This window comes from Boleophthalmus pectinirostris, unplaced genomic scaffold (assembly GCF_026225935.1).
Source record: "Boleophthalmus pectinirostris isolate CB_2022bp ecotype Guang Dong unplaced genomic scaffold, ASM2622593v1 HiC_scaffold_18, whole genome shotgun sequence".
Lineage (NCBI taxonomy): Eukaryota > Metazoa > Chordata > Actinopteri > Gobiiformes > Gobiidae > Boleophthalmus > Boleophthalmus pectinirostris.
In genome coordinates this window covers 14,699,418-14,723,074 of record NW_026571133.1, presented here as the reverse complement: position 1 = coordinate 14,723,074, position 23,657 = coordinate 14,699,418, and the positions used below count along the sequence as shown (strand labels likewise).

The window sequence follows — 23,657 nt, the reverse complement described above, 5'->3', positions numbered from 1 at the left end:
GAAGGAAAAGACTAATTTGACAACATATTGTACTGCAACTCATTCCTGCCTGAAATCAAATAAAACAAACACAGACCGCCTTAACATTACCAGAGGGTAGGATTGACTCAAATAGCAACAATAAATGTCATGGCCTTTTGCAGGTTAGACTAAGCTACTTCTCCACCATTGGATCATGACCTGCTAATGGTTTTACCTGAATTAATTTGGGTCAGTAGGTCAACTAATACTTTATAATCCTATGCATGATCTGAAATGTAATCTGATTTAAACTGTGAATGGATGTTTGTAAGTTTAGTCAATTTGATGGTGGTATTTAGACCATGATTTCTACAAAGGCTCAAGGTCATGGACTTTCCCAGATTAACTATTGTAGTGTTAAGATCTTTTCTTTGTCTGTAATTTGAATTATTTTTTAAAAAGCAATGCAACATTTTTATAGAGGCTGATTTTTTACTTATCAGAACCAAATTTGTTGTATGCCAAAAATAATAATGACATATCTGTCCATTTCTATTTCTATCCTCCATTGATCATTTGCATTTATAAATCCACAACAAGCTTCCAGTTGGCTTCTTAATTTAATAATCTTAATTTAACCAAGACCTTTACCTGACATGAACCTCTTATTGACAAAGATTGTGTAAGTTTCATTTTCTCTGCCAATACTCCTGCTTATCCCCAAGTGTATTAAGGAAACCCTACAGTTTCACACAGCCTGGCCTGTCCAGCACCTGAAGGCCAATCATTAATACACATTAGTGAACCCCTAATCTAGTCTGGGCAGTGCTTGTGTTACTGCCAACCTCAGTGCATGGGCCAGTCTGTTTGGGATTAGGCAACTGTGCCCAATAGGCTAAGATGCAGAGATGTTGCCCCCTGCCATTTGGACAGACGGTTTATCCCGGTGTGGCTAAGCTTCCTACAGCTAAGGATTGTACCGGGGCTCCTCCACCTGCCACTGGCCACTCCAATATGGCTGCCTGAATGACAGAGCAGCATGGCACAGTGAGACGAGCAGAAACGCGTGCTAAACATGGCTTTTAGAAGATCTCCCTCGTCTGGATTCTCTGGTTAGTGCTAAAATAGTCATTTGTTTGTCATTTGTCTACTGGTTTGTGTGAAGTACAGTTAAATCTGTTGTTGCTATGTAAACAAGAAGGTTATAAATGTGGAAGTGACAGGTTGTGTTTTAATTGCTTTAATTAGATTTTTTTGGTCGTTTGTTTTTACTTCACTTTTACAGTCTTGTATGTTCTATAATCATTAAATTGTTAGCAAATAGTGGCATTTCACATATGGAGTACCGGATTTTATTCCAGCTATATAGATAGTGTAAACAGGAAGTGGCAGGATCTATTTCTATGAATGTATTGCCAGTTGGATGTGTAGAGGTATAGCTGGAGAGTGCATAATCGATTGGAATAAATAAAGTTACGTAGAAATAAAATCTGGTCCACTACAAATATATGCTAGAAGAGGGCGCAAGGTCTCCATCTGCTGGTGCACTGTGGAGTGAAGCAGTTTGTATAAGACTAAATACAGTAGCTGCTTACATAGAATGAGCTAGTTGTGCTAATACACACCTCACTGATATTGGTATTGCATTGATAGCATTATACTACCCCTTTATAACTTGGCATCAGATTAAAACAAATTTCATTTCCATTACCCCTCAGTGCATACTGAGAAGAATCCTCTGAAAAAGTGAGCATCAAACCGCCATGTTTGTTTTCCCAGTGGGATGCATCTATTGTCAAAGCCGATATTTTCAAGTCTTTTGAACCATATCGCTTTTGTTTCTGGTTCTGATATTGTCATATTTTAGTTTTGGGATTTGAACATTGTAATTGTGTGGTTGTTTGATGTCCTAACAGGAAAATGGCTCGAGAAATGGGCTTTAGATGTTTGCAAACTCCAAACCTGCTAAAGGGAATCAGATCTGTGTGACTGCAAACCTCCGTTCAAACTGTTTCGCTTCCCAACAGAATTGAAAAATAGTGAAAGCGAAGGCGATGGGCAGTATTGATACACAGGAAGGATGAAAAAGGTAACCTTTGGCTGCCTAAGAAATCATCCCGAATTTGCAGCAGACATTTTGTATGTGGAGCGCCACCAAAGAAAATCCTGTTTGTTAAGCGAGAGGTACAGAAGACTAAGCTAAGCTAAGCTAGAAGCTAAGCTAGCACTTTCTTTTTCGACTGACTTTACAGGAACATCACGTCTTGGTCGCAGTAGAAGGCGTGTTTTGGCGAACAGCTGGTGCCTTTCGCTTTGGGGTTGATGTTTTACATTCATTACCAAGGTGGAGCGAGGGATCGGGATTTTGTTTTGCTGGCACTCCACATACAAAATGTTCGCTGCAAACTTGGGATGATTTCTTAGGCAGCCCATCACCTTCGCCTTTCACTATTTTTCATTTCTGTTGGGAAGCAAAACAGTTTGAATGGAGGTTTGCAGACACACAGATCTGATTCCCTTTTGCAGTTATGGAGTTCGCAAACATCCAAAGCCCATTTATTGAGCCATTTTCCGCTGTTAGGACATCCAACAACCACACAATTACGATGTCCGAATCCCAAAACTAAAATATGACAATATCAGAACCAGAAACAAAAGCGATATGGTTCAAAAGACTTGAAAATATTGGCTTTGATAATAGACGCATCCCATTGGAAAATCAAACGTGGTGGTTTGATGCTCACTTTTTTGGAGGACCTTTCCTGGTATACATTGCGTGATGACCGCAAGTCTGAGATTCGGGATGCATGTATTAATGTTATGCCAACATTGCTGGTTTGATAAAAGTTTGGTCCTGTTTTTGTCTGGGTTCAGTCCACCCCTGGCTTCAGCCTTTACTTTGGTACGCACAGGCCATTCATAGCCTTGTATTTCTTTATTGCAATAGTCAAAATAGTAATTGCATGTTTTATTAATATCATGCATCCCCATTATAAGTGCCCCATCTCTCCACATGTTACAGACACAGTAGACAAGACCACCCTAGAGTAAGCAGCACATTGTCCCTGTCCATTCAGTGCATAGGAGTCTGAATAGGGCAGTGTGGGGCAGACGTCAACACTTCCTGCAGCGCGGGATAGGGTTGCATGGGTGATTGCTCTGGACTGGGGCTATTATTTGAGGGGCTAATTCTGCTCTATGGGGCAGAAAGGGCAGGTTTGTCAGCTGTAAGTGTGATATGTAATCCTTCAGTCATCAAGGTATATTCCATTGCAAAAGAAAATTTACTCTGCCAAGTGGACAAAAGTGAATATGATTTGGTGCTCATTGTAATAGCTTCTTCAGCTCTGACAGGGTTCTGAAAGTCACTGCATTAAGTACCTGTTGAAAGGGAAGAGATGACTACAGAGAAACTAATACACCCTAGTTCTTTACTAAATTGAACTGACTTAGGGTAGTTCTGTGGCTTTAGGTAATAACCTATAAGTTTGTTACTAAATATAGTAACAAACATAAACAGTATTCAATGTAGCTCCTCCTTTTAGACAGATATAAGTGAGTGACTTTCAGAAACCCATTAGTACTGAAGATGCTACTTGGATGAAATGTATTCACTCTTATAAACTTTTGACCTGTTGATAGAATAAAATTTTCTTTTGCAATATAAAACACACATTTTATATGAAAATGTATAGAACCTATCTGCAATTTTAGAGCAACAAATATTAAAATGTCTTGATCTGTGGCAGGCATAATGGAGCTGAAGTTGCACTCATAATATGTCTGCGCTTAACAGTTTGTATATTTTGTGCTGGCGCCGACAGGAGTGTGACTAACAATAATTAATTTAGAAGTGTCTTGCCAAATGATACAAGAGCAGGCACTTCCAAGTTTTGCAAGTAAACACTGTACCACTGAGCCACTGCTGTTGCTTTCCTCATTTGATGATTTTTGGGCTGATGCAGATTATAAAAGCAATTTCATTTCACTTGTGTTATTTTTACTTACCCAAATGATTCCACTGTACTGTTTTTGTGCAGCCAAATCCAAACTCCATATTGTCGGATGTGTGTGTCGCCCAAACAGATGTGGCAGCTGCTGTTATGTGAGGACTTAGGTGAAGTCGTGTTTCAACATGTGATCCGTGGCTTAGTGAAAACAAACAGTCTCCATTGACAATCCTGCTGTGATTAAGATTGAAGCGCATATTTATCATAAGGCAATGTAATGCTGATATAGAGGCGACGTATGGCCATCCAGCTGTCACACAAAGAGATTTGAATGTGGTTTGTCAATGCACAGTGTCACAGTGTGTGAGCCATATCATAGTGTCCACATTGGAATGAATAACCATATTATTTTGTTATGGTAAGATTCAATAGACATCTGTGTCTGCAGGTCTCTCAGGTAAGCTTCTCCTTTTAACTGTATTGCATTGGAAGTTATTACAACCTGCTATGCAGTGAACATATAAAAGAGTGAACAACAACAAGTTTTGTGTGACTGCTTGAAGTGTATTAGCTTTCACTGAAAAGAGCTGTTTTGCTAAAATGTCTGGGAAGTTCTGTGAAACCTTTTTTCATGTTAATTGCTTTACAAAATCATCCATTGTGGCTATTGAGTATTTGATAAATTGTTGTTACTGTGAATAATGTTGTGAAAAATTATGTTTGTCCATAGTTTTGTCAATTGAATGTTATGAAATGTTAATTATTTCAAAAACATGTTATTCTTTTGTGCGTCTTTGGCTCCAAACTGTGCTAAAAGCCTCCTTTGAGTGTCCACTGTGTGAAACATGGCCTTTGTGTCACTGCAAATTAATGTTAAATCATGGAACCACAGCTGATGTTATGTAACCATTCTGAGAAAAAGAGATTGGACTATTTTACAAACAATACAGTGTATGGACTGCATAATACTGTATACAGGCTGGTTGTGATTGAAGAATACAAAGGCAACTCAGTTTGAATGTAAGCCCGGCTCATATACAAAGAGCTGAAGCTGTTATAGAGGGAAAATAATCAATAAAGGTAAAAGTTGGACTGCTGAACAAGAAATAGCTCAATTACCCTACCAGGTTCCTAATAATCTTGATGCATCACAGATGATGCCAGCTCACAAAACATTGGGCTTTGACAAGGGCAAACAACAGGCAACATATTACGGTATTTTCTGATCTATGTTATAATGTTGTTTCCTCATCAAAAACATATCTGGAGTTGTGTTTTGTTTCTTTCACACATGTTTTACACACAAACCCTATATTTAGGCTGAGTTCTTCTCTCATACAGAAAACAGGAAACTCTGTACCACCTTGTGATGTCATGTGGTAATACAGGAAGTGCTCCACTGTGATTTCAAACTCCATCCTAGAATCATTTGGATGATTTTAGCCTAGCAGCCATCTCTAAAGAACAAAAGATCAAAGGTAGCTGTTAACTGTAACTACAACTACATGACTTCATGGAAAATTAGCATTTGAGCTTTGGAGATGTAGACAGACTAATAATAAAGATTTACTAATACATGTGTGAATGATACAAAACATAACTCCAGGTATGTTTTAATGAGGTAGCCGCATTATAACATTGATTGAAGATAACAATCCATTTTGTGTAATATCAAATCAAATCAAACTTTATTTATAAAGTGCTTTTCATACAAAACTGTAACACAGAGTGCTTTACAGTGATTAAAAACAATCCCACAATATAGATCTTTAATGAATTTTACAATGTAATACTAAAATAAATACATTCAGTAAATCTTATTCACATAATTAAAAAAATTACAAAATAATAGGAAACTATAAACCTGACTGAAAATGCTGACCTACCCCATGTACTTCAAAAAATCAAGTTATAGTGTTATAGTATTAGTATCAACCTTGTTGAGGTGGTAGCTAAGCAGGGTTGGACCTCGTTAGTACGTGGATGGGAGACTGCTAGGAATACCCTGTTACAAAGTGGGGCAGCAGGGGTTTTTCTGCATCCTGTTGTTGTGTCCTGTTGTAAGGCAAGGCAAGGCAAGTTTATTTGTATAGCACAATTCGTACACAAAGTAATTCAAAGTGCTTTACAGAATAAGAAATACATTAAAATCATAATAAAAACAAATCAAAACATAAATAATCATGAAGATTAAAATTAAAAAAGAGAGACATAAATTGGAGAGAAGAGTGCGGAATGAAAACCTTTCAGTTATATGCACAGTTGTATACAGTATATTCTTCACCCACCAAGCTGAGTGTTGGTGGTGGTCAGAGGAGCTGATGGTGCAGATTGGCAGCCTCGATTCCTCCGTCTATCTCAGGGCAGCTGTGGCTATATTATCTACCACTGAATCTGAGTGAATAATGCAATGTAAAGCACTTTGGGTATGTTGAAATGTTCAACTACATATCAAAAAGAGACAAAATAATTTGCCATAAAACTTTTTTTTTTTTTTTTTTGTCATAGCCCTACGCTGTAATTTATTGTGAAATGTTCAGTGTTCATGTGCACTAAGAAGTCAACAATGCACCAAGCTTTGTAGTCTGTATTGAACTTATTTGCTGTCATAATCAGCAACCCTGTGCAAAATAATACAACCCAAATTTCCCATGACAACTTCCATAATGAGGTGAATTTGTTCAAAGGGGTCTAAAAAGTACCTCCTACTAATCTACCATGATGTCAGTATTTTTTATTTTTCCCATTCCACAGTTGATTATAAAGTGTACTTTCTCTGAACTGGTTTGCAGATATTCTGGATTATGTTTTGACATTGTGCTCTAACACATGTTGCCGGTGACCTGCTTCATATTAATGCATGAGGGATTTTCTGTTTGGCCTGTAGCACGTTGGCGACCTCCCAGTCCACCCCCCACTCATCCACTCTTCCCCACCCCCCACCCCTCCCACTCACACACCGGTCTAGCCTCCGGGACACAGGGCTGCTTTCGGAAATCCTCATGATGGCTTAAAGGAGATGTCCTCATACAACGTGATGATAGTTATTGCAGATATGGAAATTACATGGAATATGATTTGTGTTGAAACAGGAGCATGCTGCGTTTCTATGGCTACAGAGAGGGGTCTGAAATAGCCACAGTGTAATGTTATATCATGCAGAATGTCAGTCACAAATCACACTGCAAAAAGAAATATTTACTTGTGAAAATGGCTTGAGTTTAAAATGTGAATTAGGGTTGCAAGTTTTGTAAATTAATTAAAATCGCAATTGGAACACAACTTACCATACCATGATCCAAACCAGAACTATCCTCTTATTTCAGCATAAAAAAGGCAAACTCTCTTTAGATCTGTATAAACATGCTTTGAATTGTGATTGTTGCATTTTTGTCAATTCTTCTGAACACATTTAATATGTGAACTTTGAACATATCGGTGGTCGCTCCTCTCTCTGTAACTACTGCTGACTCCTTCTCCTCGTTTCCCAGAGGTCACTCCTGCTAGAGTTACCAACACTTTTAACTGACAGCATTGCTAAGCATCTGCAACCTGCCATACCAGCATCCTTGCTCATGATTGGCTCTTTGGTTGCTATGATACTTTAGGTCATAATTTCAAATATAGCCCCTGCTCCAAATTATCCCCTATAACTCCAAGCCTTGATGAGCTACATTTGACCGGAGCTAAATGCTCTGCCCTCAGTCCATTTCTTTATACAGTCTATTTGTTTGAACTGAATCCTATTATTAAAATTCAAATTGAAAATCAGAAAACTCTAAATGACATTTTGCTCAAATTGTTCAGCCCCAATATGAATCTTGCTGTGACACCTGTTGCCTTAATATGTATTACAGGCGCAGTATGTAACTATACTAGTGAAGGGTCGAGCCTGATCACAAAATAACTGATTCACGAAAAGCTTTCACCACAATATCACATCATAATAGGATCACAGTTATATTTTCATATTTATATTGCCCATCTCTTCATGACAATAACAATCACAAAACTTTTCCAACAGTGCCAGTATTAGTGTGTGCTGTTCTCTTGTTGCTACGGCGATTCCCAGTCTACCGCTCGGTGACAGTCGTGATTGACCGACACGTTACAATTTGCTCAGTGTGAACCTTGGCTCCGCGGGGCCTCTGTGCATATTTAGGTCTCCAAATGGAAAGTAGCAGAAGTAAGTGAAAATGTGTCACTTCCAATGAGACAAACTCTAAGACAATAGTCACACATTAGCACAGAGGCCGTTAGCTGAGCGCCATCTGCCTCATTTAGGACTGAAGCAGCACCGAATGTGAGAGTGGAGGAGGAACTGTCCCTTTTATCATTGTAACACATTTAGTTTGTGTACTGTTGCCAACTACTCAAATATTATATCTGTAATACTTGTGCAAGTAATAAAATATAAAGAAATATATAAAGTAAGTATCATGCTTATAAATACATTTAAAATACATTTAAAAGAAGACTGGAATGAATGCAGAAAATTCATGTCTCTAATTTTAATATAAAGCCACTTAAAGTACAATATTTTTCAGCCTTGTTTATGTAAAAAGAAATATTTTAATATGTGGAGAAAATGTATTGTGTAAAGGTGCCCAGTGTTTTTGTCATGGTCTCCATGGAGATGTTCTTTCTTTGTCTGGAACATTTCATACTATGAAACTTATCTATACCACCATGGAAACAAGCAGGTGATGCCACCAGGGCAAGATAAAAGTCAGATCAGTGGAGTGGTAAGCAATAAAACTACTTACATAAATGCATTATGTTCTACATTTAATGGAAACATAATTACATCTGAAAGAACAAGTGGTAGGTGGCAGACCATCCATTAGAAAAGTTACTAGTGCATCTTTAAATATTATTATAGTAAAAAGTGGTATGATAAAATATAGTGTCTGTTGTTCCCTCTAGGTCTAGACTCTGATTGAGGTAAAAAGCATTTTCATCAGAATAAATCTGAATAATGAAGTGGTCACCCACTGAGAAAAGAAGAAAACTGCAGAGTTTATGATGCAATTAGACATAACTTTAGAGGCTAAAGTTTGTCTATTTTTAGTGATGATTTAGTCGACTGCAGAAACAGAATATGGTTTTAAGCATCATGGACATGGGATAACTTCACATAAATCAAAATGACCATTAAGGCTTTTTCAAATATGTATTAATGTAACAGAGACTGAAAGTTTCCAGCAGGCCTGGAGGTTTAATTCTGCTGCTCTTTATCTGTGCTTTTTATTGATAATTTTATAATAGTTTATAATTTTTGAGGCAGAAACATTTGTCATTGTTGTTTAAAAAAGAAAGACAAAATCATCCTTTTCAACTGTCTTGATAACTGGAGACATCTAGGTGCTAAAACTTAATGGCACTTTTCTATTAGAGGTGTTTTTATTGCTCAAAAATGCTTTGGAAAAACATACATTCTTACTGTGAGCAAGGTCTCCTTTTCACTGATCTAACTTGTAATCTCTCACAGATGAATGATATTGTTGTGTACCTGGGCAAGACATTTAACCCACCTTGCCCCCAGTGTCTGCGTACACTGGTGTATGTGTGTGTGTGTGTGTGTGTGAATGGGTGAGTTTTTCCTTGTTGCAAAGAGATTTGATTGCCTCAAAGGTGGAAAAGTGTTATATAACTATACTATGTAACTAATATACTATGTGACTATAGTACTAGGGTGGAACATTCTAGGCAACCAATAAGAAATCTTTCACTGTATTTCCAGCATTTTATCTTTGGTAATTCATACCTGTTTTGGATTGTGCTCTTTCTATAGGCTGTATATGTATATATAAATGGACTTACCAAACATACTAGTCATTGCCTTCCAAATTGTGAGACTCCAGCTCCAGTTCACTTTGTATTGAAAAAATGTCACCCTCTCTCGATAACTGTGAGTTTCAGGCTACTCAGTTTAGTCTTAAAATGTTCATATTAACCTGCTCTACATGATACTGGTGTTTTTATTTTGATATTTTGTCCGCTCCAAATTCACTCTTATCACTGCTACCCTCTGTGCGCTTCATTTGACTGGAGCTGAACACTATGGGTGACGTCACAGTCCTTTAGTCCACTTCTTTATACAGTCTATGGCTCTTTAATATTCATTGTTGTATCCCACCAGTGAATGATGCAATGCCTTTTTTTTTCTGTTCGTTTTTTTGCAGAGTCTCGGACGAATGGCTCCAGCTTCATCAGAGCAGCCACAGCTCTGAGTGAGTCTTCGTCCATTCACAGCGATGGCCTGTTTCATTTGGCGCAGGACCTATCTGGGCTGGGACTGGAGCCTATGCCCTCCAACATCCTCGAACCCATCACACTCAAAGAGGAGCCCTGGTTGGAGGAAACCCAGAGACTTCTAGAAGTAATCACATATTTTATTCATTTGTGTGGCCGAGCATGACAAAAGATAATAACTAGCAGTCAAAAGTTTGGACACACCCTCTCATTCATTAAAAAAAAAGACAGAAAATAAGACAGATTATAACACAGGCGCTGACTGCATTTTCCCAATAGTCCGGCAACACAAAGAGAAAATCACATCAATTAATTAATCAAGCAGAAATGTGTCTAGAGCCTTGGTAATATTATTTTTTACCCATTACACTGTTTACATTTTTTAAACAAAGTTTCTATTTTAAAACACATATTTCAAGGCAATTCCTGCTATTGCAATGTCCAACACAGCAGCATAGTTAGTTTTTTGTGCACTAAAACAGACATAGCAATACATTTTTGGGTTTAGTCTCATTAGTGTTGGTGAGTGTTCCCAAATTATTTTCTTGTTCCCCATAAAAATGAGGAGCAAAGTTTCTTGTGATTTCAAAGAATTGCATCACTTTTATGACTGGGCAGAAAGTCGGGAACTCTTATTGAAGCAACTCTTCTGTGTTAATAGTCAAAATAACAATCTTAAAGCAACGTTTGTCTGAGAATCGTGTTTCAAAACCGCTAACATATAACTCAGACTACTGGTAGAAAGTGTCGTAATATGGGCATTGTTTTGCAATAGAGACACTTCTAATGTCAACTGACAGCCATTCAATCTGCAGGATGGTGTTTACTGAACATAAGCACAGTATACAAGTAAATCAGAACAGAAGTCGAACAATACCTCTTGGACAGATAAATTAAAGATGCAGTATGTAACTTTTCGATTGGCAGTTCGTCACCATCTTGTTTCTAAAAATATTAAACAGATCTACCTTGCGTTTATTTAATTGCATGTGGGTTTATTGCTCAAAAAGATATAGACAAACAGGTATTCTGACTGTGCTTCTTCACAGATCTGACTAGTAACTCTCTATGATGACAGAAAGGTTTAATTCCACCTAGTGAATCAATAACATCTCCATGGACAAAAGTAAGCAGCAGACCCTCCACCAGAAAGATTACACAATGTAACTTTAACATAAATACTGAACCAAAAAGACTAGCATTAAATTTATGAATAGCTACCAGCATTAAAATTATGAATAGCTACAACTGACTGCTAATGATGTGATCCATTCTATCGCATTTGAAAATCACTGAACGTGATGCACAAACATGCATCTCTATTTCATTTTCGTGGAAATAAGATAACCAAAAAGATCAGATTTGTAAATACTACTGGGAAAGCCCTTGTTTGATTTGGTCTAGATGAGCATCCTGACGAGGCAACAGTACTGCCCACTCGCTCTCTCTGCACTGTAAAAATCTCCATAGGCAAATAACAAAATCATTCGAGCCAGTGCGCCGGGAGCTTAAGTTAGGTAAGTAAAGCCTCAAATTTGTTTGAGGCAGTGGGAGAGTAGCTCTAGATAATTCCTAAACTGTTTCCAATCTATTCTAAAGACCAAAGACCAAAAGGCAAAGCAGTGAATGGACAGATTTGAACATAAAATGACCACCTTGTGGATCTAGTCTAACTCTAAACTAGGACTAAATCTCATTTGAAAGACTATAACAGGGCAGTCTTATGAAAAGTGTTTACCAAAACCTATAGCTACAGAACATGGATTACTACTTTAATAGGCTTTTCAGAACTAATTTTCAGATTTGTAAAAATAAAAAAATAAAAATTTGAAAAAGAAACTCGATCTTCTTTACCTTTAGCTTCTTCTCTGTACCTGTTCTTGTCCACTGATCCTCCACAGTTCGGGGCTCGTTTCACTTCAGTCCACCCACTTTGATCGCTGTGCGCAGTTTTACAGTGTGGAGCGCTAGCGCCCACAGCGCGCAGAGACGCACTCACTGTCTCCAGTGGGATAGATGGAGAGCGGCTCTGGTACAGGCAGCACAGCACTCTGCTCCTCTCCAACTCACTCTGAAGCTGCTACGAGCCAAACCATGCTCACTTTTTACGCACCCTTCGTACCAATCCATGGATTACCAGGAGAGATCTTAGCCAGTGTTTACGCGTGGGATGTTAGTGATGGAGATGGTGAAGATTAAGCGATGTTTTTACCCCTTGCAGGACACACTGTTTGATGCACTTTTGTGTCTTTCTGTCTTTTTCAAAGCCTAACAACATGCAGATCTCTCCGAGTGAAGACAAGATACCTGTAAGTAAACATTCAGTGTCATTTGAGCTGAGTTTCCTCATTTGTCACGTTGTTAGTTCTTAGAAGTTACACAGCTATACCGAACCATATTAGACAAATTTCTAACCTCCCAAATGTATGTGAAATGTACATGTAATAACAATTTTACTTTTTGAAATGTCTAAAAACCAAGTGGGCTAGTTGGCTTTAGCTTACATATAGCTAGTCTGAGTGCCACAGGGAACCCTCCGGGGAGCTGTCCCTGGTGCGCACTTTCTAAGAACTCCAGTTCCATTCTGTTCCGTGTCCGTAAAATAAAATGTCAGGAGACTATGATTCCATGGTTCCATTGTTTATTGCTGAAGCAGCAGTAGCAGGTTACTGACCTCAACATTTGCAAATTATATGACTGCATGTGAAATTATTTGCTTGTGATTACATTTATTTAATTTTCAATCAGAAGCCATTTTATTTTGTGGACTGCTAAACCTAATGAGGACGAGAATAAATAAAGACTTATAATTTATCTTACATGGACGTGCAGCCCTTAAGCAAGCCTATTTTAATGTGAATTTAACTATTAAAGCTGCTTAATTAATAATATCTGGGTGATGCCAGTAAATAAAAAGTTACCAGACAAAAGATTACAACAAGTGTTACTAAGAACACCCTGCATAGTATTTTTTCTATACATGTGGTGGATTTGACAATTTCACAGTTTAAAATTGTAACTTAATTTTAAATATTCATTCTTTAAATTGGTCTACTTCTTTACAATCCTGCTGGTCTATAAAACATCAAAAGTCCATAAAACAAATATAGTTCTAGCAGTATTTAGTTAGACATGTAAAAATATTAGTCATAATATAAGCTACAGGCTGTTACATTTGTCTAGACAGGTGCTTTCACATGTGCAGACACACCAAATAAAAAGTGCGATTTAAATAGGTTTAATGAAACTAAACGAGGACTAGATTAGAACTAAACCAGAAGCAGACCAGGACCTGACCAGGACTAAACTCTAAAGGTTTGAATGCGGTCCATGTTAGCAAATGTGTATGCATATGCTACATAAAAAAAAAAAAAAGTATTGCTGGAACAATTTTCATTCCCTTCGTTACACAATGACAAATGGAAATGGTTGCTACTGAATGTGCTTCCATAGCAACACTTTCTATGGTTATCCCAGTCTCTGCTTAGGACTCAAATGTAAGTCATTATTACAGCCTACAGGAGTTACAGGTGGCTTCTACTTTTCTATTATCCACAATTATATTCTCTGTACAAGAGCTACTGTACATTGTTAGCACATAATGTCACAGTACAGCACCTTACAATAGGGAAAATGGCAGAGCTCGCACAGGATGTATTGAATTTGAGTGTGCTAGTGTTTAGTCTCCTCTCTACTCTGCCTTTGTCTAAATAAAGACTGAAGAGTCAGAGGTGAACCTGCTGCCCACTCTGCCGCTAAGATTTAGATTGTTTTTTCCAGACCCAAATGCCACTTTATATATTCACTACAGCTCAGGGAAAACTGTGCTACTGTGGCTTATATATTTTATAAACCATCTGCTAAACATTTGACTAGCTACAACTGATGATTACAAAAAAAACCCCAAAACAGAACAAAACATAAAACATCATTGAGCAATATTTGATATGAAATCATATATATTATACTATGTAACATTTTCTGCTCGATGCTATATTCACAAAAATATTATTGCAAGACTTGTGATACTGTATTATATTATTATTAAAATAATTTGCTGTCCTAAATTGACAATTAAAGTGTTTAAAACATCACAATATTGTATTACATCCTGACACGGTTTTAAATAGAGAAGTAAATCATAAACAAATACAGTATAAATATTATGTAAATATTTTTAGAATGTCATTGATGTTAAAAGCAACATCAATGACCAAGTTACTAGTCTAAAGTAATAACCTGTAGTTTAAAAGGCGTAGCATTTTAATGGTGTATCATTTTAACCAACCCTCCTTATAATCTACATAGTCTAACTGAACATTTTTCTCAACTTTCTTAACTCTCTTCGGTCCTGCAGGTGGTGGGTTCACCCGAGAGCCACAGGTACAGCGGTGAGGGCCTTTTCTTCTCGGATGGCCAACGTAAAGTGGACTACGTTTTAGTTTTCCACCACAGGAGACACGGTTCTATACGCATCTCCAGCACCCATGACCAGCTCTCTGTGGTGTCCAATGGGAACTTCCCCTCATCTGTGGCCTCAGAGGGGGCAGAGAGGAGAGGCATGGGGGTGCCCGGGGGCCCTCCTGCCAGTGTGGGGGAGGTGCTGATGGAGCTGGGAGCTGCGGAGAGCCAGGAGAATGTGGAGCCTGTGGACCAAGAGATGAGACTGATCAGACAAGAGTTTGAGGCCAGTCTGATGGAGGCAGGACTCGAGATCGAGCGGGACAAAGAGGTGAGAGCTACTGTGGTTAAACATTTAAATGAAAAAGTTTAGGTCCTATATTACACAAAATTGACTCTTCTGAGCTTTAAGCCTTGTTAGAATCGTGTTGCCTCATTAAAAACATGCCTGAAATTGAGTTGTGTTGAAGTAATCCTTTCATCTGTGTACATCTCCAGAGCCCTTCCACCTTTTGATGTAATGAAGCAGTAGTTTTGAAGTTAACAGTTACCTATTACCTTTAATTCAGTAGAAACTGGAAACTCCAGGGCTGAAATGATCCAAATGATTCTAGTGAAGGTGTTTGGAGTTTTCTTATTCTTATGGAGGACGCAAACCAAAGCAGGCATGTGCAAGGGTTTTTCATTATGTTGAAACCTATACAGACTGGAGGATCTTAGATGTGTGGTTAAGGGAGACAGTAAATCATTCAACTGAACAACAACTAGCATGCTAACATCGCACCAGCACTATTTCCTGGTTCTCAGAAGATAAAAAACTTCATAATTTGATGCAGACAGTACCCAACAGTTTCATTTTGACTGTCAGAGCTCCTTGTACAGAGCTCTGCACTGTGGTACAACACATTTGACTGATAATTTATTAATATTTTATTATTAATTGGGCCACTATACTTTTATTAAGACTTAGAAGTTAGAACCTTAAAATCCAGTCTGTCTTACAAGATAGTTATATTGAAATTTTGATACTAATGCATGAAAACCATAACTGATGGAAGTTTGGCCAGTTCTTCTGAGGGCAGCATTTGACCACTAGGTTGTCGGTTGGACTCCCTTTGTCTATAGTGTTGGGATACAGAAATATCATTACTTTTTTTCTCAAGCTAATTATAGGGATACATGGTTTCATCTGATAGTTTTGTCAGTGACATGAATTTGGTTCAGTATTATCATTTATTATCTATATTGGCCTTAGTATACGTCACACTTCAAAATGTGTTGCCAAAAATGTGTGACAGGTCTAAGCCTGTCACGATAAATAATATTTCGACTTATCGTTCAATGCATCATAGATGGAACAATAATTTTTGGTGACCATTATTTATCGTGCGTATTTTTTCTTTGTACCAGTGGGTAATTTTTGGTATTTTTTTGCAATATGATCAGATTTGAGCTGTAGAGGTTTGAATTGTGAGTCATTTTAGATTATAGATTTTCTATGACTCATATAGATTATAGATTTTGGACAATTCTGCTTTGTGGTTTTGTTTCAGTATTATTGTTTATCATCTATATTTTCTTCAGCAATATATTGCATTTCAGTATTTGTTATCATGACATGCCTACCTATTTGAAAGGTTGACATTATGTATTTGTTTTGGGCAAAGTTGTTGCAGAGAAGTCAACATTCAACTAACTTTAGTTACAACTGACCTAGTACATTGCCTCCAGCTTGTTAAAATGATCAACACCCAGTTCCTCGAATGTTCAGTAAGCCACAGTCAGACAGAGCTCCCATTTCACAGCAGCGTTAATGAGGCGTAACCAACTCAGTCGCAACAGGCACGTGTGAAAACAATACAACCCAGAGATGCTATTTTGAACATGATATTGCAATTTTAAGATTGTATTATGGTAACTTTATCTATATGGAAATGCTTTGATATTGTGGTGATATTACTGCGGAACGTAATCCATGGATTACATTAGCACTATGACCTGGATGGGTGTGAACGGTGACTCACTGAAACAGGTGTCAGTTTTAGGGTTTCTGCCAAGGTGTCACATGGGGACTACAGCAGTTCAGTTCGGTTCATTTGTGATTTGTGATACAGGAGATGTCGAGATTAGTTGGTTGATCGATAATTGTGATTTTTGAGGTTGTAATACTGAATCAAAATGACAAAAAATGTATAGAGGGACTTTTAATCTGGCTATTTTTTATTGTTCAGCTTCTAGTAAAGTTTTATAAAGCTGGTCACACATCAAAGGAATGATGAGCTAAAAGGAGTTCACTGTTGCTAGGCTATAATGAATCTGTAATTGTGAATAATCATAAAATTGCAATGTCTAGAATAAATTTTTGATACATGATTCATATTCTACTAAAAATGAGCAAATACTAGTACAATTTCTGTCCTTTTTACTGATGCTGATAAATAATTTGTTCATGTTTCCTTTCTATTTTTCCTATTTACTACTTTGTACAAAGATATTACTGTTATGTGAAGTAAAGTGTAACCATGGCATTCAGAAAAGGTTGTTTTAAGATTGTTCCTCACCAGGAGTAAATCTTGTGACTGGAGATCTTGTCCCTTTTCCTCTGTGAATGGATGTGAGAGTGAATGGTCATCCGTCTGTGCCTGTGTGGTAGCCCTGCGACCAACTGACAACTGCAAACAAATGAGTCAGTGTGAGCCGTTTGGACTGGAGTCTTGCAAAGCTGAGAGGTTCTGTTGAAATCATTCTGTTGAATTAATTAAATTCATGTCTGAAGAAAGGCTTGACCCCGAAATGTCACATTGTGGTGCTATTAAAATAACAATTTGGGAGCTCCAAGAAACTACTGTGTGAATCTGCTTTTCCGTAAGTTTTGTTGAATTCCCAAAAATGTCTGACTTCAAAGTTTAATCTCAAGATATACATACATTAAAGGTCCTATATTATTCAAAATGGTCTCCTCAAAAATATACCTAGTTGTGTGTGTGTGTGTTTTTTTCTCTATTGAATAACTTGTTATTATTAGTCTGTCTACATCCCTAAAGCTCAAAATACTCTGTACACCTTGTGATGTCATAAAGTTGTAGTTTTCAAGGATACTTTTAAGGTATCAGCTACTTTTACCTTTTGTCTTGTAGAGATTCCAGGGCTGAATTTATCGAGATGATTCTAGTGAAGCTGTATGGAGTTTAAAACACAGTGGGGCACTTCCTGTAGGACATGACATCACAAGGTGGGAAAGAGTGTTTTTAGTTCAGCTCAGAAGAACCTAAATATGCAAGATTTGTGTATTAAACGTGTGAGCGAAACAAAACACAACTCCAGGCATGTTTGTGATGAGGAAACAACATTATGATAGATCAGAAAATAGTGTAATCTGGGCCCTTTATTTGTCATTATAAAGAGTAAATTGATGCTGATGAATGGGATGCCCTTCTGGCCCCTGTTAGCGCCTGACACTGGCTGCAGTGACTTTAACAGCTTTGACCCACTTTGTATTGATTTTCTCATTCTCAGGAAAGTGGCAATTTCTGGTTTGATTTTCACAGTTTCAGGCAGTAACAGGTATAAGACAGAAGAAAGAAAAGCAGAAGAAAATCCATTGTTAATGGTTACTGAGTGAATTAATCCAGTCTAATAGTGGGCAAGGCATTTCTGATTCTGGAGGTAAAATTCCTGCTGGTATCAGATATTAGCGCAGATATTGAAAAATTTACTGGACCAGATATCGACTATCAGCAAATATTGGTTCAGTCAATATCCAGTTTGGAATTATAAAATGATTTAATTAATAAGACTGGTCATAGTTGGCCTAGAAAGTCTCTTTTAGTCACAAAGTTGTTTTGTCATTAATTGTGGAATGAATACCAGAAAACACATTTAAATAATGTAATGAAATAAATGCTGTCTCTTCACTGGTATTTGTTGATATCAGGTATCTACAGATTCTTAAAGCAATAGTATCGGAATCAGTATCAGTGGATCCCTAAAAATACCTAGATATTTTCCCTATAGGCTTTACTAAAAAGTTAATATATATTTTTTGTATTTTGTATCTCATGGACATAAAACATAGAATTCAATTATAAAGGGAAAATTCTGAAACACTATAAACCATGAAATTGCCTTGTAGTTACTGCTTACCACATTATCCTCCTTCAGACTCTAAATATGCAATGGGAGAAATGAATGAGAATTTGATTTCCGGAGCTAAATCCTGCCCACAGTAACAGGTACTAAATGTTATGACTGACTGCTGTATTACATAACCCAGGCAGGTATGTGAAAGGACCCTCTTTAGCTGCGCCCATGTGACCGTCTGTGCGGGCGTTGGTTGGCACCCAGCTGGCAGACTCCGTGCTCTGTGGCAGTTCTCATCAGATTGTTGACAGTGTGGCAATGAAGTCTAAGCCCGGATCAGATTAGCTGTGACTCTGATAGCTCCTTATCTCCTCCCATGGATTCAATGGGACTGGATCGAATCACTACAGGGAGTCAATGGAGACAACAATGCATTGTAATAACTTTAGATTTTCCTGATTAAATATGCCCATGAGAGTAACGTTAAGATCAGTTAAAGCGTGGTGCGTTGAATGGTGGAACAGAGAAACAGAACACTGCTCATTGGGCTCGATTAAAGTGCGTATTACATCTCAGCAATGCCTTCAATAGGCTCTATACACGCTCACGTCACAAATGAGGAAGATGTTTGGAAAGATGTGATTACAACTTCCGGTGGACTCTGTTCGCAGGAGTAGTAAGTCTCACAAAATCTAGGAAAAAATAGGAAATGGCCCAGTTTTGTCATCTAAATGTCACTGTAGAGTAATAGTCTAACAGAAAAAGTGTAGAAGGCAATAAGAAAACACAATATCAACACACCAGTGAAACCATACTGAAAACTCAGGCAATTTCTCATCTACCCAAAAGACAAAATAGAACTATAAAACTATAAAATAGAGTATAAATGTAAAGTCATATACAAAATACCCTGCATGTCCTGCAATAAAACATACCAGCATATCAGAGAAAAAGAGAGGGCATTCAGTCCATGAAAAAAGAAACATAGGACAGGATGCGAGAAGGAAATGGTGAAAGCGTGCACATGAGCAACAAAACACAAAGTAGAACAGGAACAACTCAAATCGGCCATTTCTAACCACTGTAAAACAGAGAACCACATTATGGACTGGGACGGAGCAAACATAATTTGGACAGAGGAAAACAAACACGGTCGCTTAATTAAAGAGGCAATAGAAATACAGAAACGTGCCCATAGGACTACAAACCAGGATGAGGAGGCTTTTTTACTCTCACACCTGGGATACCCTCCTGAGGAAGTCAGACTGTAGATGGCGCTGCTAGATACGTCACAGCAACATCACATGACCACTCTGAGGAAGACCGCTAATGAGCACTCGAAACTTTCAGGTATGAAAACAAACTCTTGGTCTGAAAAAAAATTACCTAATAACATATGTCATTGTACCATTCTGTTATGTTCGGCTAATCAACAATTACGACCATACCGCAGTTTTCATAACTGAAAGGTGCAATGTGCAACTTTTCTCATGGAGGGTCCTCCAACTGCTTGGCTGCGTCGAAATGTTATTGCTTTGCATCTATCTCCATGAAGTTAAAAAATAAACTAGTCCAAGAAACAGGTCAGATCTATGGATAGGCATCTCAGTTTATTGTAAGAACGCATGTTTTTCATTATATTAAAACAATAAATGTATCTGTAATGGAATAAATAAAAGAATAGATGTTTAATACTATACTGTGGAACATTCCAGGCAATACAATCACACTGTGGAGACAAGCAGGTGATGGACCCTCTATCAGAAAAGTTACACAATGCACCTTTAAAGGGGCTGTACCTGACTTTTTTTCCTTCAATTTCACGAAAATCATTCATCAAAACAGCCAATTGTTAAAAAAAAAAAGACTGAATGGTGTTGCCAGGGACAAACAATTGTACTGTATCCAATCTGACACTTTACTGGGCAAGAACCACGTGGAAACAAGTGAGTGTGACTATTCTAGTGGTTTCTCTCATGGCTGAAAAGCAGAGAGCAGAGAGGTCTAAAAGTTCAGTGTGAAACATGTTTTTCACTCATGGTTCAAAATCAGGTGCACGCCCTTTAAACAGACTAAAGTGAAATGAACTTCATCAAAAACACCGTTCTGTTAATTAAATTGGAGTTACTTGAGACGATATTAGCCCTCTGAGCTGTCTTCAGTTCCACATCTGGAGAGCTCTCATCTCAGCTCTGTCCAGCTTGTTCAATTTAGCGCTAATTGCTCGGTGTAAAAAAAGCTAAGCTGGAATTCAAATGTCAGGCCTGTTGACTGTGTCTGAGGCTTATTGAGCTGACCTTCGCTCTCACAGGGACATCCTCTTAAAGCACACTTTTAATTAAATCACTGCTACGTGTGGATTCAGGAGCAGAGGGTGTGTGTGTGTCCAACCTGTGGAGGCTTAAATACAGGGAACAGGAGGTAGAGCCGAGAGAGACAAGACCTTTGTGGATCAAATTATGGGACAGATAGTCCAAGATTTAATTATGTACATTTCAGAAACAAGTGCTTGTAGTTAGGAGTGGATGGTGTTCCAAAAAGTTCAAATGCATCACAAATATTTCTGTGTTTGAGAATAAAGATTCCTTTAATTGAGAATTATTGAAGTGAATTGCAATACTGTATTACTGACGGAGATATTCAAAGTACTGTACAGACTAACATATAATTAGGTACATATCAGAGACAAAAAAGTACTAGTTAAGCGTGGATGAAATATCACAAGTTCATATAACAGTATATTGGTCTGTGGACATAAAATATCATTTTTTAAACAGAGAATTATTAAATCACAAATATGACAAATTTCAACATTGTCACAGGACTCAGATCATGATTTGTGTATACTCTTTCATGGCAAAGGTGGCTGGCTGCTCTTTGGCTACCTGACTGAGTAGATTTTGAGACTTAAAGTTTTTTTAAATTTTTTTTAAGTTTTTAATATCATGTCATGGGATTTTAACCAACTAAGAAATGCAGCAAAGGACACAAGTAAGGGACTGTTGCATTGTTTGAAATGAGCTGTTTTTTTATGCATCTAAGGAGACCGTGCAAGAGATTAGCCAAGGAGCTAGCTCAGGACCTTTGAGATGCAACAGGCTTTTTGCACCATATGTCAGCAAATGTGGCAGAAGACCTTGCAGAGGAAACACTTTGAGGGAATGATCCATTTCACCACAAACAGAGCAGAGTGAGAGTGAGGTTTAGAAGAGGCTTTCCTTTTGTGTTCACCTGGTTGCCCCTGGAAGCCTCTGTCATGGTGCAGGACACAGAGCAGGGGCACTTTTGGTTCTTCCTCTCCTCAAACTGCCCTGATTCAGATCTGCTGACCCTACCTGACCATTCTCCTGTGAAACTGCACTGAGACCTTTGACTGAGACAAAGTCCACTGAGAAATGCAATAAATGTTGTTGCAGCTACGCTTGAATTTCTCTTGGGATCAATTAGTTTAAGTATCTGTCTAACTATCTATCTAGCTGGCTATTTGATGTATATCACCCTTGTAAAATTAGTTTGCCTTAAACTTCTGGATTTGAATTTAGTTAGAGTTTTAGTTTGAGTTTGTTTTGCAGTTCCCATTATCTTGAATAGAGCCAAGATTTTTTGATTACCACTTATAGAAGACATGAAGAAGTCATCAAGGTCCACAATCATTTATACTGAAGACTACATATTATATAACAATAATGATTCAAATATTGCATTTAAACAGGTAGCATGCAGCATTTAAACCACAGTGGTATTCTTCATTTAACAGTTCTATTCTAAACCCAAGAGTATGTGAGATGCAAAACCCTATGAGACAAACGCAGGAGCTGAAGGATGCACACATGTGGAAGAGTGGGTGATATTTACTGAGCTAAATGTCACTCAAAATGGCTCATGCATTTTTTATAACTCTTCACCCTCACTGTAGGTGTTCACACAGAAGGGAGAGAAAATGTAATACTAAGACCCACATACCAATCGCTTTATTACAAGTACAACCAAAGATTTATATAGAAACCCACTTCCTCTGCCTGATTTAAAGTTGTGAAGTAGAGAATGGGTCCCAAACTTTCCAATTAAAGTTGCTCTGTGTAACTTTTCCATCACCTGCTTTTCTCCATGGAGATATTCTAATATGACCTAAATTGCTTCACAGTTTGGAATTTGTCTTTTTGTCTAATCATGTTTGGATTAGGGTTTAATTACTCAAAAATAACTTGAAACCTCTGCATTCTAACTGTAATGGTGTTTTCCTCTCCGCCGATCTGACCTATCACTTTTTTACTGGTGATTTTACGCTCCACCTGCTAGTCCCTGTGCCTGTGAAAGTCTTGTTTTTACTTGAAGTTTTGCAGTAATGTGAAATGACTATCAATATACTCTTGTTTTAAACATTAGACTACAGGTTTTCATTTCTTTTCATTGCATCAGATCATTTTGCAGCTTTTAGTCTTTCTTCATGACAAGATGAGATCAATTTTGCATACCTTAAAAACAACTATTAAAACAATATCTTAATACTATATCACCTTCATTTGGCCATTGATACTTTACTGCAACATTCCCTGGGGGTGTGACGCTAACTAGAGGCTCTGCTCTGTCAGAAGGTCTCTTAGACTTTAAACAAATCTTTATTTTAATACAGTCTGACCAGAAAGAGCTGACTTACTTGGAACTACAACCGGTGAGCTGATTTGTGCTGTTAAAGAAATCTCACACATAAAAAGCTTTAGCCAACAGTTTTCAATTAGTCACTCTCACCTTTTTTGTTGAAAATCAAACACCTAAACAGGACCATGAGCGCTTGTCACAGGCTTCGGAAAATGTGTTGTTTAAATCCATTTTGTATTTTTTCTTGAGTTTTCAGACCAGCTTAAAACTTTTTTGATGGTGTTTGCTAGGGCTGCTCGATTATGGAAAAAATCATTATCACCATTATTTGGTCAATATTGAAATCACGATTAGTCAAACGATAATTTTTTTTAGTTACACAATGCATTTGTTCAGCATTTCTTCCTAAAA

At 37.6% G+C, this 23,657-nt stretch overlaps 1 protein-coding gene across 1 annotated transcript in view; it reads left to right on the top strand.

Annotated features, from left to right (window-relative positions):
• ano2b (anoctamin 2b) overlaps nt 1–23,657 on the top strand; it is a 68,785-nt gene that overhangs the window by 2,491 nt on the left and 42,637 nt on the right. Inside the window, exons 2-4 of the mRNA XM_055153458.1 lie at nt 10,097–10,293; nt 12,434–12,475; nt 14,524–14,898. Coding sequence (XP_055009433.1) covers nt 10,219–10,293; nt 12,434–12,475; nt 14,524–14,898 — 492 coding nt within the window. The 5' untranslated portion in view covers nt 10,097–10,218. The remainder of the gene's footprint in view (nt 1–10,096; nt 10,294–12,433; nt 12,476–14,523; nt 14,899–23,657) is intronic.